Source organism: Nicotiana sylvestris, chromosome 10 (assembly GCF_000393655.2).
Source record: "Nicotiana sylvestris chromosome 10, ASM39365v2, whole genome shotgun sequence".
In the NCBI taxonomy this organism is placed as follows: Eukaryota; Viridiplantae; Streptophyta; class Magnoliopsida; order Solanales; family Solanaceae; genus Nicotiana; species Nicotiana sylvestris.
The window spans coordinates 114580233-114597473 of record NC_091066.1 but is presented as its reverse complement, the minus strand read 5'-3'; the positions used below and the strand labels follow the sequence as shown (position 1 = coordinate 114597473).

The following is a 17241-nucleotide window of genomic DNA, read 5'->3' as shown; positions in this document are numbered from 1 at the left end:
TACACACCATTTTAAATGGTTCCGGAGGTCAATAATGATAAGCACCCACTGGCTGCAACTGACCACTATATGTGTTTAGGTACTTGGAAACACTATATTGTTGATCAACATAGTTGGTCACCACATAACCAACACGTTGAAAACACTTGATGGAATGTGAGCAAGGCATGTGGTAGATGGACCATTTCCCATAGGATCATAACCTTGCAGATTCATTTACAGTATGTACATTATTACCCCGATTATTATGAATAGCGGTGCGAACTTCAAAAATACCTCTTTCGTTATCATACTGCAAAAATGAATGCCAATGTGCTCGCCGTCTGTATTTATCAAATCTCTTCATAGGCACTGGCATAAATTCAACACCCCTCTCCATCAATTCCGTTGCAGCTACAGACCGTTCAACAAATCTCTCCGCCATCTGCTTGAACGACATCCGCACCATGGCTGTGACGGGTAATCCTCTTGCCGACTTCAATAACCCGTTGAAGGATTCTGACACGTTTGTAGTAAGAATTCCCCATCGTCTGCCACCATCCGCATGCAACGTCCACTTTTCAGGGTCATGTCGCATTAACCAACGATAGGCTGCCTCGTCTTCTTGCCTGATAGAATCCATATGCCTCCGGAATTTATGCTGTTGGTGGTCTGTTACTGCCATCCACATCAAATCATGTAGATCCTTGTTGGGATGTGCCTTCTGAAAATTGGCCTTAAAGTGCCTCACACAGTAACGGTGGTATGCATAAGGTTCTTGCCATGCAGGCAAGTTCTCCACAGAACTTAATATACCACCGTACCGATCAGATATTAGACAAATACCTGAACGCTGTTTGACAACGTACTCTTTCAGGTGGTTCAAAAACAACGTCCACGTCTCTGTGCTTTCATTGGCACAAACAGCAAAAGCTAGAGGAAATATCTATCCATTAGCATCCACTGCCACGGCTAACAATAGCTTGATATCGTACTTTCCATAGACATGAGTTCCGTCTATGGATATTACGGGCCGACAATGCAAAAAACCGTCAATTGCTGGCTTAAACGCCCAGAACACGTAATTGAATATGTATTCTAGTGTTCCCGGACTCTGATCAAGCTTTCATTCAACAACTGTCCTGGGGTTAAAGTGATGTAGTGCGGCCATGTACTTTGGCAGAGATGCAAATGACTTATCCCAATTACCGTAGACAATTTCAAACGCTTGTTTGCGCCCGAGAAATGCCTTTCTTTTCGTAATGGTATGGCCATATTCCTGGTGGACTGATGTAATGCACTCTTTGATTGTATACCTTATGGACGCTTCGTGGTGCAGAATAAGTACAAGAGAAATCAAGTTAATATCCAAGTTGAAGTGATTCCCGTTAAATGTGTCCATTTCGCATGTGTGGGTAGGAATGTATTTACCCACTTTCCACATACCTGTCTTCTTCTTGGTCGCACGCAACATCCAATTACATGGCCAAAATCACCTGCGGCAAACAACCTTGTATACCATCGGACTTGACTCCCATACCTGCATCTCACGACACTCTTTTACGTTGTGCATTTTACAAGCCCTGCTTAAGCGCGCTTTATCAGGAAAAAACATCCCCTTTGCAAGCACCGTTGGTCTAGACTCATCCCACATTGCTGTCCGAATTTCATCAAAATCCCTTGTGAGAGCTTTCACATCCGGCACGGTTGGCAAGTTATCAATGTAAGGAATGACGTCACTTTGGACTCGTACACTCTTCGTCTATGGGGGTCTCTCTTCAAATCAGGTCCTTCCTCCTCATCCTGCTCATCACCATCCTCACGAAAAAAGGGTGTCTCGTCTCCGGATTCATCGGCATTGTTATCGCAATCACTGTTCTGTTCCTCACTCTGTGCATCTGCCAGATCCCGATATAATACGTCGTTTTCGGTCAACTGAGTGAGTACGGGTGGTTCAACTTGCTCGTTTTCACTGCACAACCAACAAAAATGTAAGCTACTGAATTAATAAATGCTTTCCATATGGCTATATCACTTCACTTACAAGTCGTAATATGATAAAATTCCATGATGGACGTTTTTAATTAGGTGATGACTACCGGATGAGCCACTTGTAAAATTCATATCTGCCCGGTACCCCCTATTAAATATATGAGCGTTAATACAAATTCAATACGCCAAAAATATACATAATTAACACAAATGAAAATTGAAGTTTACCACTCGCCTTGTAAATTATGAAAAACAGGGTATAAATTATTTTCTCGCTGCTCATTCGCCGGCGGTGATAAGTTTAAATCAAGGAAAACTCTTTCATCCGAAACCTGTCCGGCAAAAATTGCTTCAGAATAACCACACGATGACTGGGGGTTATCTCTACTACGCACAACTTCATTTTTGGAACGTCTTCGACCTTCACGTACATCTCCAACATTGTGATTAGAAGAAATTCCCGGCATTCGTCCGGAGTCCTCATAAAATCACTCAAAGTTTCATCATCGTCGATGTTAAACTCCGAGTAAAAAGCAACCCCTTGCGGAGTGACAGAATACGGATATCTTCCGGTTACTTTAAATATCACTGAATGTTTTCTCACACTCATTTTTTTGCATAACAACGATATCAATTTATCGTACTCTATTGTAAGTGGCAATTTAACATGACACTGAGCAGGTAAACTGTAGCCCACAGAGTTATTCTCCATCACAACCTCCCTCCCCAATATAATGAAACTCTTATTCTACGCTCTTCAGACATAATGAAAAAATACTGAAAAATTTAACAACAATAAACGTTTCAACAAGAGTTAAAAAAAAATTTGAATGAATTTCTATACAATCCTAACCTCTTTATCACAACCTCTTTATTTGAATGAAACTCTGCATATTCCACTCAGAAAATGGAACGACAGAGAGGACAAGTACTATGTTGATTATCGAACCATTTGCCCAAACACCTCGTATGAAAGAAATGCTTGCACGACAACTCACTCACCTTTTCGTCATCTTTAAACTTACTTAAACACACACAACACTCCATTGTCGCCCCTCTGCCATCACAGCTTTTCTCAGCTTTACACCTATTCTTACACAAGGACTCGTACCTAGTAATTGACACTCTTCTTTCTCTTGAGCCACTGCTACTACTGCTTTCATTAGAAACTGATGTTTCTTCTTCTTGCGAATTGGATTGATCCCAAGTAGCACCCACCATTTGAAGCATTGATTTCAACATGTTCTTGATTAAGGCCGCTGATAACACTGTGTTCATTACCAATACCGGTAGCATTCCTTCAGCTGGACTTGGAAAACTCGAAAGCCCCATTTGTTATTTTACTGTTTCTGAATATGTGTAGCTGAAATCTTGGGTTTTTGTGAAGAGAGTTGAGAGGAAAAGGTGAGAGAAAGAACGGAGTCAATTCGCGCATACCAGATGTTTGATATTTGGCCAAATCAAGTTGTGAAAACCGGTACCAAATAAATATGGAATTGCGAGGTCCTAACCACGAATGGGTTTGACCTGGGGTTAAGATCTTAACCAAATATTAGGTCAGCAAGCTAGACACGTGGCTACACGTGTACGATTCCCGTGTGGGGGATAGTGATTTGATTAAGAATTGGCTTAAATTTTGGGCCCTCTAGGGGTGTAAGTTGGGTACTATTAGAAGGCCACGTTTACGTTTGTTTTTAGCAGCCAATAACACAGTGGCACATGTCATGGTTAAGGACCTTTCAATTGAGGCCTAGGATAGTGGAAAGTGGGACATTTGCATCTATATCCGTTTTTTGGTTACGTTTTAATTTGTGCCCGTCTTGCAAAATAAAATTACAAGCGTACTCACTTTTTCGCGTAATTTCAGCATACAGGGCTGAAGTAGCAAAGGCAATCACGTAAAATTTCAGCATTCTAGTAGACAGGCATGAAGTAGCAAAAATTGCTGAATCAAGTGTGCTGAAGTTTTTATTTGTAATTGCTGAACTTAAGCATAGTAGCTGAAGTTTTGTTCTCTATTTGCTGAAGTCTTTATTTGTAATTGTTGAACTTAAGCATAGTAGCTGAAGTTTTTTTTTTGTCCTGGATTCATTAGTTTTGTCATTAAGCTTTTTCAAAAACTTCAACAGAAGATACTGAAGTTATTTAGTTCATTTATAAAACGGAAAAAGTCCAAAAATATCCTTGAACTATTCAAAATAGCTCAAAAATATCCTTCGTTTGTTTTTTGTGCCAAAAATATCCCTGTCGTCTATGTTTTGGCCCAAAAATGTCCCTAAACCGCTAGTTTTGCCATTGAAGCTGACATGGCAGTCCAACTGTGTTAGAATTGCTTACATGGTCGTCCACCTAAGCAATCCATATGTGAAAATTATTTTTTCGGAAATTTTATTTTTCCAAATTTTTTTAATAAAATATAAAATCGACATTTATTCTGAAAAAATAAAAAAATTCGAAAAAAATATTTATTTCGAATTTTTTAAATTAAAATACAAAATCAACACTTATTCCGAAAAAGTAAAAATTTTATGAAAAATTATTCTTGATTGGGTTTATGATTTGATTAAAAAAACTCCATTGTTCTCTTATGTGAATTTATGATTAATTTGTGAATTTCGGAGTTATGTTTTTGAATGCTTTTGAATCCAGTAATAGCGTAGTTATGTCTTGGAACATTATCCCTATATAATTTTAACCCCGTTCTTTAGCTCCCAAAAAAAAAATTAACACACAACATTTACAAGAAAAAAATTAAAACTTTATTTGTACAACATCAAAGACACTGGTTTCTTAATCCTAAACAAGTTGGGGTCGGTTATATGAATTCTCGATATCTATAATCATACATTCACAAAAGAGAACAATGGAGTTTTTTAATCAATTCATAAACCCGAATCAAGAATAATTTTTTCGTAAATTTTTTACTTTTTTTCGGAATAAGTGTTGATTTTGTATTTAATTACAAAATTCCGAAATAAATATTTTTTTTCAAAATTTTTTACTTTTTCCAGAATAAATGTTGATTTTGTATTTTATTAAAAAATTCTGGAAAAATAAAATTTTCGAAAAAATAATTTTCACATATGGATTGCTTAGGTGGACGACCATGGAAGCAATTCTAATCCAGTTGGACTGTCATGTCAGCTTCAATGGCAAAACTAACGGTTTATGGGCATTTTTGGGCCAAAACATAGACGGCAGAGATATTTTTGGCACTAAAAATAAACGGAGGATATTTTTGGACCTTTTCCGTTTATAAAAACTTCAGCACTAAATAAGCTAAAGTTTTTTGTCCTGGATAAGCTTTTTCAAAAACTTCAGCAGAAGTTGCTGAAGTTATTTAGTTCATTTGAAAAAACTTCAGCACTAAAAGCTGAAGTTTTTTTTGTCCTGGATTTATTAGTTTTGTCATAAAACTTTTTCAAAAACTTCAGCAGAAGATACTGAAGTTATTTAGTTCATTTGTAAAATCTTTAGCACTATACAAGTTGAAGTTTTTGAAAAAGCTTTCTAACATACTAGATAATAATCAGATTGCCAACAGTATCTAAATCATAAATTTTGGAAACAATAAACGTGAAAAGAACATAATTATCATTGTCTACTAACTTATGTACGTGAAAATATTTACAAATTATTGTCTACTAACTTACGTAATTATTTATAATTTATTTTTAAATAATCTAATAAACATATTTATGACAATCATCCAATAATCTGAAGTTTCATAGCAGCGCCAAAAGAAGAAGAAGAAGAAGAAGAAGAAGAAGAAGAAGAAGAAGAAGAAGAAGAAGAAGAAGAAGCAGGAGGAGGAGGAGGAGGAGGAGGAGAAAAGGGCTGAAATTGTTTAAAAAGTGGGTACAAATTAAAAAATTAAAAAAATAGTTATAGATTAAATGAAAGCGACCAAATAAGACGTTATGCCCAATTTTTACGTGAAAAGTTCTTCATCTGCAGGTGCAATTTGTCATCGGATTGTATTATCAATTGTTATTCTATTCACGTAAAGTTGTTTCATGTTTGTCTCAAACATATCTAGAAGGGGCAAGCAAAGGAAAGGACACATTATCTAGGATTCTAGCATTTCATATATTGTGACGATAGTTGGTTTATGCAGAATTTAACAATGAAAAACACATAAATTAAAATCTAAATGAAAAACATGAGAGTCAAAATTGGGTTGTTGACTTCTATCAAGCAAATCAGCATAAAAAGATTTAGAACTTAGAGTTGACGGATCCAAAGAAATTGTATCCTCTCACACATGCACAATGACGTATGCAGGATTCACGGTAAACAGTATCACATAACAATGAACAAATTCTTAAACATCATATTAAGAAAGAAAAAAAGTCTAAATCATATCAACAAAAAATGATCCAAGTATATTAATACAACTTTCTTCCTTTTCCTCCTTTTAGATGTATTTATAATAGTTTTAAAAATAAATAGTACTCCATATTTTATCATTTTAACACGTAATTAACTATTACAGACAGCTTCGATCCACGGGTAAACTGTAAATCGTGCATTTTGGTTGAATCGATCTCGCGACCTTCATTGGGTAAATTGACCCGCTAAACCAGTTGGACTGTGAAAGACTAATAAGTGTCAAGCAGTGTCATTTTATTTGTTATATAAGTTATTTACATATATTTCTAATGTCACATTTTCGACGAAGCGGTGTCACATGACACTGCTTCCCCTGCGATGCCTCCGCCCCTGCACATGCACATACGCATATAGAGCGAGAGATTTGTCAAAATAAGCGAAGAATCAAAAACCGTGACTGAGTAAGTGCTTAATATTCGAGGTTAAATTGCAATCTAGGAGATAATTTCTTAACCTAATGTAACTTGGTTATACTTAACCTTGTAACATGCGGAATTCCAAACAGTATAGAGGCAGAAAAGAAAGAAATGAAAAGAAGGTTAGGTAAAATACACAAAGAAAAACAAAGACTAGCGCGTGTGTACCAAAAGTCACACCTTTATGTCATGACCCGCTACATCATCATGCCACATAGGTGTCACTTGGCATATATTTTTACCATATGGAATAGTTACATAAGTTAGGGACAAAATCTTGGTGGAATATTATAGAACTATGGAGAATTTCCTTAGAAAAGTTCTTGATATTTATACATTTGTAGGAAGGTTCTAGAGAAATATAGGGGTTTCCTTAGGAAGACCCTAGAACCCTATAGAATTGTTAGGAAAGTCCTTAGAAGAATCTAGCTGTATAGAATATTCTAGAGAAGGGACTTAGTTGTAAATATGAAAGGACTTGTAGAATAATTATAATTTACATACTAGCCCCTAGGTGATTTAGTATAAATAGGGGGAATTCATTTGTAATTCATCAACCAAGCAGGACAATCAAGTTCTCCCTAGTACAGAAGCTTCCTTTGGCAATTCTCTTGTGTTCTAACATTTCTTAGCGATCTTGAGTGTAGTAAGGTTGACTTGGCATAGCAAGAACGTGAGCAGGGTGTGCAAGATCGTGACGAGTTGTCAAGTGCCGCACGTGTACTTAGTTTAAGACTAAGGACATGACAATGTGGTATCAGAGCAAAGGTTATGACTAAGGAATATTAGAAAGAATATAAGAAATTGCTAGAAAGAAATTTTGTAGGGAATCATGGCCGGAATTACCAAGGGCTTGGTACTTGTAGAAGGGACCAACATGAAGGTCCCTAAGCGAAAGCAATATGGCGGTGCATGGGACGCACATGAGGTAGCAGACTGGCGGAAGCTAAGGGAGCTCCGACATAGGCCACAATTCGGGAGTATGTGCACGAGTTCACTACCTTTATGTTGCAGATCTCGTCATTGTCCGAGGAAGATTCCCTCTTCTACTTCATGGACGGGTTGCAAAATTGGGCAAAGCAATAGTTAAGAAGACATCAAATAGCCAATGTGAACGGGGCCATCGGAGTAGCCTAGTCACTTGTTGACTTCAAGATGGAGCCTGACAAGTCCAAAGAAGGCAACGCCGAGAGGGATGAGGGAGATCATGATGAGGACAACAGGAAATGCATAGCCGAGGTATACAAGGGTAATGGCAAGGGGCCATCCCATAACGGACAGGGGTCTAAGAGAAATGACAAGGGGCCAAAAAAAATGGTTGGAGTACGTGCCTAAAGGAGGGTGTTACTTCTGTGAAGGATCACATGGGGCAAGTGAATGCTCAGAGTTGGGGAAGATTGCACCAATGATTGGGAACTTTGCTCAAGCACATAAGGGTGACATAGGAGAAACTGCATCGATGGCGAGCTATAAAGTGATGGTATGCTATCGGACTCAGATGATGCACCAGCAGAGGGTTCAAGTTTTCCAGTAAGGTTGGACCACGGAGGGCAGCCAAATAGGGAGTGGAAGCATGGACTTGATGCTTGAGAAGCTGCTAGACTTGGTTGAGTCATGGGAAGATTCAGGCCAAGAGCAATGCGGGGCATCCGATGGGCGGAGGATGAAGGCCATCATTGCTAGCCGTCCAAAGTATAAACAGCGTAAGAAGAAAGGTAGCCAGTACCTTGTGAAATGGGAAGGAGAACTGCTTCATAGGGCATCATGGCTAATGGACAAAGATTTCCGACGATGCCAAGGCGATGTGCGCGCGTACGTGTCAATGCTTTGTGCCGAGGGCGGCACAAAATTGGGTGGGGGAAAGTGTCATGACCCGCCACATCATCATGCCACGTAGGTGCCACTTGGCATATAGTTTTGCCGTATGGAATGGTTACATAAGTTAGGGACAAGATCTTGGTGGAATATTCTAGAACTATGGAGAATTTCCTTAGAAAAGTTCTAGATATTTATGCATTTGTATGAAGGTTCTAGAGAAATATAGAGGTTTCCTTAAGAAGACCCTAGAACCCTATAGAATTGTTAGGAAAGTCCTTAGAAGAATCTAGCTGTATAGAATATTCTAGAGAAAGGACTTAGTTGTAAATATGAAAGGACTTGTAGAACAATTATAATTTACAAACTAGCCCCTAGGTGATTAGTATAAATAGGGGGCATTCATTTGTAATTCATCAACCAAGCAAGACAATCAAGTTCTCTCTAGTATAAAAGCTTCCTTTGGCAATTCTCTTGTGTTCTAACATTCCTTAGCGGTCTTGAGTGTAGTAAGGCTGACTTGGCATAGCAAGAACGTGAGCAGGGTGTGCAAGTTCGTGAGCGAGTTGTCAAGTGTCGCACATGTACTTAGTTTAAGACTAAGAACGTGACATTTAGCCCTTAATTTTGGGAGAATGATTAAAAGGAACATGACACCAAATGCTGGAAAGACGGAGAACAAAGATTGTGAAGGTGCATGCACCTCCTCATTATCACTGCTCTATATATCTTAAGAAAGAAAGCTTGCAGGGGAGGATCTATGTAGAGGGAAGGGGGTGGTACGCCACCCGGTCGCTCCGGTCGAATTTCATATTTGTATTGGCATTATACTAATATTTCATGTTAAAAAGCCATATAATTAAAGCGTGGCACCTTGAGTACCAAAGATAAGATAGTTGCCACGGTCCAACTGCTTCCTGCCAGCCCAAAGGCCCAGGATCGACTCTCCTCTCACTCGTTTCTTAACAAGCCTTACCTTTTCCTTGTTCCCTCTTTTCCATATTTTTCTTTACTTCTCTCTCTTAATTTTTTAATTTCTTATTTTCATCTTTGTATTCTCTCTGTACAGTTCTATTTTTATTAGTTATTTAAATTATAAAAGTATATTTATTTCTGTTTTCCTTTTCTAAATCTCAAATTTTAAAATTTCAATATGCTTTTAATCATTTTTCTTTTGATCTAGTTAATGTTAGTTTTTCCTTGAAGGACCAAAATTTTTTAGTTTGGTTATCACGTGTGTATTTATGCACCAAAAAATCTTATAAAGTGAACCGAACCGAACCGAACCGAGCTAATTCAAAATTGAGCGAACTAGCCAAATGTACACCTTAATCCGACCTCCTTGACTAGATGTAAGTTTACATTAAAGACAGTGATACCCGTAACCATCAAGTCCTGGATCCGCCTCTGCGTCGAAGTACAGCTGCAATGTTTGTCTGAAATCTCAGCTTCAACGTGCGTGCTCTTCTTTAATCTCCTCAAGTGTTCTGGGCATGTTTTGTATTATCCCCACCAACCCATCAAAAAAATAATTATCAAGTTCGAAGCTGATTCCTTTGTGGCAATGACTGCGAACTCAATATAAACAAAAATCTTTTTTTTAAAAAAGTTAGGAATTATATGTTTATAAGTTCAAACATTCTCTCTATATCTATAACAAGGATTTATATAACTGAACCTATCTAATTTGCAAAATGAGGATTCGTATAACTAAACCTGTCTAATTTTAAATCGACGCATCGATTGTTTCAAGTCAAAGGTACTGATATTAAAGCTATACATCAGCGTGGCTATCTGCTTTAAATGCATTTTCTGGTAAAAGAAACTTTTCTTTTCAAAGAAAACAGCATGAATGAAAGGTACTCCCTCCGGTTCACAATAACTGACCAATTTACTTTTTTTATTTTGGTCAAAAATAAGTGTCCATTTATATAATCAAGAAAAAGTTCAATTTGTTTTTTCAAAATTACCCTTATGTACGTATTCTTAAAAAGTCATTTACTCCTCACATTTGAGAAGAAAAGTAAGTGCTACTATAACTATAGTGCAACATTTAATGAAGAGTACACTAACTATTGTCGTCTAGAACTTAGTATTTCCTTTATTGTCGTCTAGAACTTAGTATTTCCTTAATGGGTGTGCCCAAAGCAAATTGGCCACTTATTGTGGACCAGAGAGAGTAGAAGTTAAGGATTTCTCTGTTTTATACCTCATCCATTTGGATGGAGACTAGAAATTACTGACCACATAAAAGGGAGCGTTCACTTTAGCCCCATTTTCTTCGCCTTTCTCATCTTTAATATGCTTGTGGAGAAGTGTTGAAACCAAACTGGTTTTAATATTAGCCCTATCAAAATTACTGACTTATGGTAATATCACCAATGTTTTTCAAACTTATTTATTATAAGTAAATCGCAATTATGCACGACTCTATTGAAGAAGCTCTATATATGCTTTACTTTAAAATTTTAATGTATCTTAACAACTATGACTATCAACTTTACAAGATGGAACCTATCATTATCATCCTAGGCAAAATTGCCAATACTGTGTATACTGTCAACTTGACCATATTAACTCAATGAGATGTGAGATTGGAAGGATCAATTCCTTTCGACTTGAAATAGGCTTTCTCTGCATTTGCTACCCTTGATTGAAACATTGTCCATTCCTTTCTACATCTCTCCCTCACCTGCCACAACAACACACAAGTTCAATTAATAACATAGCAATCCACTTGCTTCAAGTTTTAAAGTGGAAAAGGATGAAACACAAGTAGCTCAACAGACATATTTCAAAGAAAAAGTCAACTGTCAATAGATGCTACCCCCCCCCCCAACCCCCTCCCCGACCCTTTCTGTCGAAAACTTTCTTTTCTGGGAAAGGAATTTGTTGGAGGTGGTCTTTTTTTTTTGGGGTGGTTATGTGGGGGACGGGGGGGGGGGGGGAGCGGCTAACTCAGGCTACTTATATAGCAAATGTAACATAGAATTACTTACCCCTTGCCATGGAGCCTTGCCATCTTTTGACTGTCCCTGTATAGAATGAACGAGGAGAGGAAAAAAGTGGTCACTTTGGTGTAAAGGCCAATAATTATGCTCGATGCATAAACAAGTCTACTTCCTTTGGCATAACTTACATGGCTATAGATTTTATCATGCTTTTCAATATGTTTCAATAGGATTGGCTCCACTTTTACCAACTAGCAGATTACATGTCAAACTATGGATAAGTAGATGGCAATATTCACTTCATCTAGTTACCTGATTTCCAAGGGAAGGGACACCATGATGAACAATCCATTGAGCATCTACAACTCCAATTTTCTCATGAGCAGGCTTCAAAACAGAATGTATATATGATTAGTGCCTTGAATACTTTGGTACTAACAGACAAATGCATGTGAAGAAAGTAGCTGAGAAGACTGAATTCGTAGGATGAGCTGAATTTACCTCAACGCATCTACGAAGTGCAAAGTCAAGTCCCCAACCGTGGACCAAGTCATTCTACAAGTCATAAAACAACACAGTCAATCTCAAACAAAGCACAAAGTCAAGACCTTCTCCATGTTTAACATGCAAGGTAGATACCTGAATCATATGCCATACACAACGCCATGCATCTCGGGAGAAGACAGGAGCCATGATCTCTACAAATCTGAAAACAGAGAAGATTACATGGTAAGGACAACTTAAGAACTGAAACAAGATAAAATTATTGAAAAGAAAAAAAGGAGCTGAACAAAATAGCAAACAGGAGAACTATTCGTACGCTGCACATGGAGGCAAAAGGGGGCTTGAGCACCAGCCTGGTTTCTCTTCTGTTATCCTGATCAGATAAATCAAGAAAATAAAAAGAATAAGCAGAGAGAAATCTAAATACCAATTATAAAACAGTTAAAAAGACAAGAGTGAAACAAGACTCGGTAGATAAATAATATCATGGTTCTTACGTGTGAACTTCATGATCACCTCTTCTCTTTGTCATTTGCCATGTTGTTCCTTTCCTGGGATCCAAACCTGGCTGTGAAATTTCCAAACCATGCTTCTTGACAAGTCTAATGTACCTGGGGTTGGACCAAAGAATTTAGAGAAACTAAGATATTGGGTCAAATCAGCTGTTAAACACAGGGAATTACAAAATACTTACTCCTTGGCATCAAAATGCTCAACTCCTAGGTCTTCATCCCAAATAAAAATATAGTCATATGGGGCGACAATGTCTGGATGCAGAAACCTTTTTGCATACCACCTTATAAAGAGGTAAACTTCTTGTCACTAACATGGTTTAAAGTTGATCATAGTTCCAGTCCAGAATTACTTTATCATATTACTTACCATTTTGTTTGTTTCTGAACACTCACGTGGATGGCTCGTTTTGACCATTCAAATTCATCCCATTCAGTCGTCTTACCATCATAGTGAAAAAGAAGAATTGTAAATTCGTCTGAGAACTGTACAGGAAATATTGTTAGGATGTGTAAGGAATTGAATAGAGAGTTGGGAGAGAGGAGCCTACAAAAGGAAACAGATTGATGTACCTTCTTTACAGCAGCATCAATGTTATGCTTCTGATTAAGACCAACAGTAAACGTTACCAGATATTTTGGCTTGCTGGGTAGGTCCTGCAGATAAAATACAATAATAAGATGCCTCTCCCCAATTTTTATTTTGGATTTGTCAGTACAATGTCTTCATTCTTTAGGTTTGCAAATCACAACTGCCTTGATCTGGATTAGTGGGAGCAAATAAATCAAATTTTGTGACATAGTTTGTTAAGGAAAAGAGTCAAAAAATTTCTAGATCAAAGTCAACCCAGGACGGAGATGGGTGACTAATTTGGACAAAGTTTGATCCTAAAAGTAACAGGCAAAAAGCTACAAGTGCTGCATATAATTTTATTTTACCTTATAAGAGAATATTATGCTTCTAGCTCATGCAACAAGTAACAATTGTGATATGCAAGTTCAATGTTACACTTACCTCACTGGGTTTCCCCCACAATCTCCGGGGATAGAAGTCGGACTCAGAATTAACAATCCCTGGAGGTAATCTTTCTGCCCCTCTTGGGTTTGATTGGACCCAAATCTGATAAGAATAAGGATGGCTATCAGATGGTAAATGTTCTTTTATTTTAAGATATTTGCTTGCATAATCTCAAACATCAAACACAGTCACACATGAAGCAAAGAAGATAAAGATGAAGAAGGTTGATTGAACAGCACTTGAAAGAAGCAGAAAAATGTGCAAGACAAAGCACGAATAACGTTTAACAGGTAGTAGTTAAAAGGGGATAAGACTTGTTAAATCCAGAACAATCAAGAAACGAGGACATGCTAAAAGATTCCTGTCAGAGGTAATTCTGCCACTGCCATTGAAAGAAAGTATTGACTGAAACATACAAAATGCTTGAACTTGAGGACTAAAGAAGACATTTTTTCAATCATCTAACCTCGACTGATTTTCTGCAACTATTAATGTTAACTGAAGCAAACATATGTCTGCTGATTACATAAAAATTATGCAAAAACATCTACTGGAAATCCAATTTCATTTTACATTGAAAAACGAAAAGGTGTGGGAGATTGATCTGAGTTGGTATCAGTAGCTAACTTGCAATGTAGGACAGCCTAGAACTTTAGAATTTTTCTGATAATCGATAGAATTTGGAATGTTTAGCTTCAGAAATAGTGTTGATGACCATATATTCAGCTCAAGCAGGGATCAAGGGGAAGTGTTTTTCACTCAATCTGCATACAAATTCTTGATAAAGAAAATTAGCAAGAATAAGTTCCTTTAGTATTCTTAGAAAGATGCGTATTACATAAGGATAGGTGTTTGCACACGTGTCTTCACATTAAATCATTTTTCTTCTTGCAATATTTCATACTTGAAAACATGATAAGTTAATATCTTGACCTATAAAATTTCACACTCTATAAAATTGTCACTTCTGGCAGAACTGCAAGAAAGAAGGCATACGAGAACAAATATTTTAAGCAATTGCAGCAAAATAATACTAGTTCATACTGGTGGCCAAAGCCCTAAATTTTGACCCTAAAATCATTTTCGTGGTAGCAAGGATGTACCTGCAATTGACCTGTCGCATTCTGATTGCTAATGTCCATAGTATTAGATGATGAATCTGCATGCTTTTGGGCTGAAACAATATTATTTCTGTCTCTAGCAATTGGGAAGTTGCTTACAATACTGGCTGTTATATTTAGCTGAAAAATCGGAACCAAAAGAAGTATCTTATATACAAATGAAATTACAGCACTGCACGAAATTGATCATTATATGATTGTATGAACAAGGAGGGCATTATTGATCTATACCTTGGTTAATGAGCTAGTAGGAAATGAAATTCCTATGAATAAGCCAAAAATGATTCCACAACATATGGAGACACTAAGCCTCATAGTTTCAGCTGACATTAAGGAATTGGAGCTGCAGAACGTACTTCAAGAGTTAGAGAAACTATTATGAAATAGACAACATCAAACACTTGGTATGATCACAAGTAAAGATCCAATATCACGAACCCGCGTCCCAGATTCCTCATGTTAAATACAGTATCTGAATGGATAAGTACAACCAAACTAGTCAAATAAGCTTTACTGCATCCCAAGTAAGTTTATTAGCTACCACCTTTCAGTCGAACGAATATAGCAATGGGTCGGAGAACCTGAAATATCGAAAGGAAAGTAAGATCCTTCTGCAATTAAAAAGTTAAGATGCACCCACACAAACAAACAAAAATGTTAAGGTGAACAAGCTAATGAACCTCTCTTGTTTAGCTTCAAATTAGAAATTAACTACCTTGACTCAAGCTCTTAGCATCTCATCCTCCTTCTCAACACACAAACTCAAACGGCAAAAGTATCTTAACCAATATAGAACTGCAAAATATTTCCTCCTACACTAGATTGCCTCCAATGAATTTGAATCCCATCAAAGACCAACCATGATACACACTTCTGCAAACTCAATTGGTCATGTGCCTAGCTTTTGACTATATCAACTAGAACACAACCCCCCCCCCCCCAACCCCCAACCCAAAAAAAAAAAAAACAATAGATCAAGCGCTAAGCTAATTTCAATTCCTCAATTCTGTGTCCCCAAAAACAAGCCGCTATGAGTCTAATTTTACTCGTCCCTCACCTTCAATCTATTCTACAAATTCACCTATCTATCAATACGAAATAACTATACTTCCTTAAAATTCAAATATTCTCCTCTGCACAAGTTAGGTCCAAAAACAGACAAACAAATTTAATTATCATAAGCAACTTCCCATCAACACAAGACACAAAAGCACAAAGCTAAGAAATAAAAAATTAACTCTTGCCAGCAAAACCAAATGTAACCATAAAGACACAAAAGCACAAAGATTACACCTTTTTAACATATAAATGCAAAAGGCAGTGTGTTTCAGAAAGTACCTGTAATGATAAGCAAAACCCAGAAAAATCTTGAACAGAAACAAGAAATGGAAGCCTAAGAATCACAGAACAAGAGTGATTTTCAGGGGAAAAAGAACTTGGGTTTAGCTACTATAATACCTGTTAGCTAATGTTAACCTTCTGGGTACCTATAAATATGTAAAAAGAACCAAACAGAAGCAAGAAAGAGCTGTCAAAGGGAGAAGAAAATTCGTGATGTGCTAAGCAAAAAACTTGTGTTAATGACACAGAGAAAGAGAGGGGAAAAGTAGAAGCACAAAAGAGGTAGAATTGCTTTTCTTTACTCCTTTTTCCTATATAAAAGTCTGTTTAAGGTTTGGATTATTAGTAATTTACAAATATGGTTAAAGTCGAAGATTGATAAGGGAATAAATTTATAGATTTTTTTAAAGCGTAACTGTTTAATTAGTGTATTAAACTAGGGACTTTTTTTCCCATATTAAATTAGGGACTTAAAAAAGTAATTTTCAGGTAATGATGTGTCTGGTTTTTATTTGGCTTTGCTATTGTCGGTCTTTTGAGTTTTGATTCGCTGACGTGGATGAACAAAAAGGTACTTCCTATTGGCTGGTTATTTGTTTATTTATGTTGGACAAATATTTTTCTTTTTCTTTTTCAAGGTGACAGGAATGTTGATACGTGCAAAAAGGAATACACCAATTACTATTATTATATATTTAGAGTCCGTTTGGATAAACTTGTTTTAAGTGACTTTTAAGTCAAAATAGCTTTTAAGCCATAAGTTAGGAATTCTAGCTTTTTGCTTATTTTTGTCATTTTAGCTTAAAAACACTTTTTTACTTTATCCAAACACTTCATTATTGAGTCAAACAATTTTTTGTTGACAAAAAAATTCAAATATATTTATTTTAATTATAGTTATTAAAAATATTTTAAAGACAAATGTTGAAAAATACTCAAATTCAATTTCACTGTAAAATTTTATATCTTGCCTTCAAGGCTTCAACCAAATACACCTAAATTCTTTTGAAGAAAAAAATAGTACTATTTACGTTACTAATTACCAAAATATTAAATCTTTTAATACAAACTAAGTTGGAAAGGATATTAGTGCTTATGCTAAAAACATATCAACACTTATGACGTACCTCCATCTTCTTAATTAGTTGCTAGGCCAAGTTTATTACTTTTTATTTCAAGAAATAGTTATTTATATTTGTT

General features: G+C 36.6%; 1 protein-coding gene across 1 annotated transcript; it reads right to left on the bottom strand.

Annotated features, from left to right (window-relative positions):
• Positions 1-11027: 11027 nt before the first annotated feature.
• On the bottom strand, positions 11028-16331 carry LOC104215067 (uncharacterized). Its single transcript, XM_009764814.2, has 15 exons — positions 16039-16331; positions 15139-15281; positions 14932-15043; positions 14683-14820; positions 13577-13681; positions 13135-13218; positions 12932-13047; positions 12744-12845; positions 12547-12660; positions 12366-12422; positions 12185-12251; positions 12047-12100; positions 11858-11932; positions 11594-11629; positions 11028-11286 (listed from the first exon to the last, which is right to left on the bottom strand). The coding sequence occupies exons 2-15, from the start codon at positions 15156-15158 to the stop codon at positions 11173-11175; spliced, it is 1194 nt and encodes a 397-aa protein (XP_009763116.1). The 5' UTR covers positions 15159-15281; positions 16039-16331; the 3' UTR covers positions 11028-11172.
• Positions 16332-17241: the final 910 nt, after the last annotated feature.

Coding starts and splice junctions, on each gene's coding strand:
- LOC104215067 (XM_009764814.2), bottom strand. CDS start 15,158: ATGAGGAATCTGGGACGCGG. Junction 12,661..12,743: donor GAGCATTTTGATGCCAAGGA/GTAAGTATTTTG, acceptor GTCCAACCCCAG/GTACATTAGACTTGTCAAGA. Junction 11,630..11,857: donor TCCCTTCCCTTGGAAATCAG/GTAACTAGATGA, acceptor CATTCTATACAG/GGACAGTCAAAAGATGGCAA.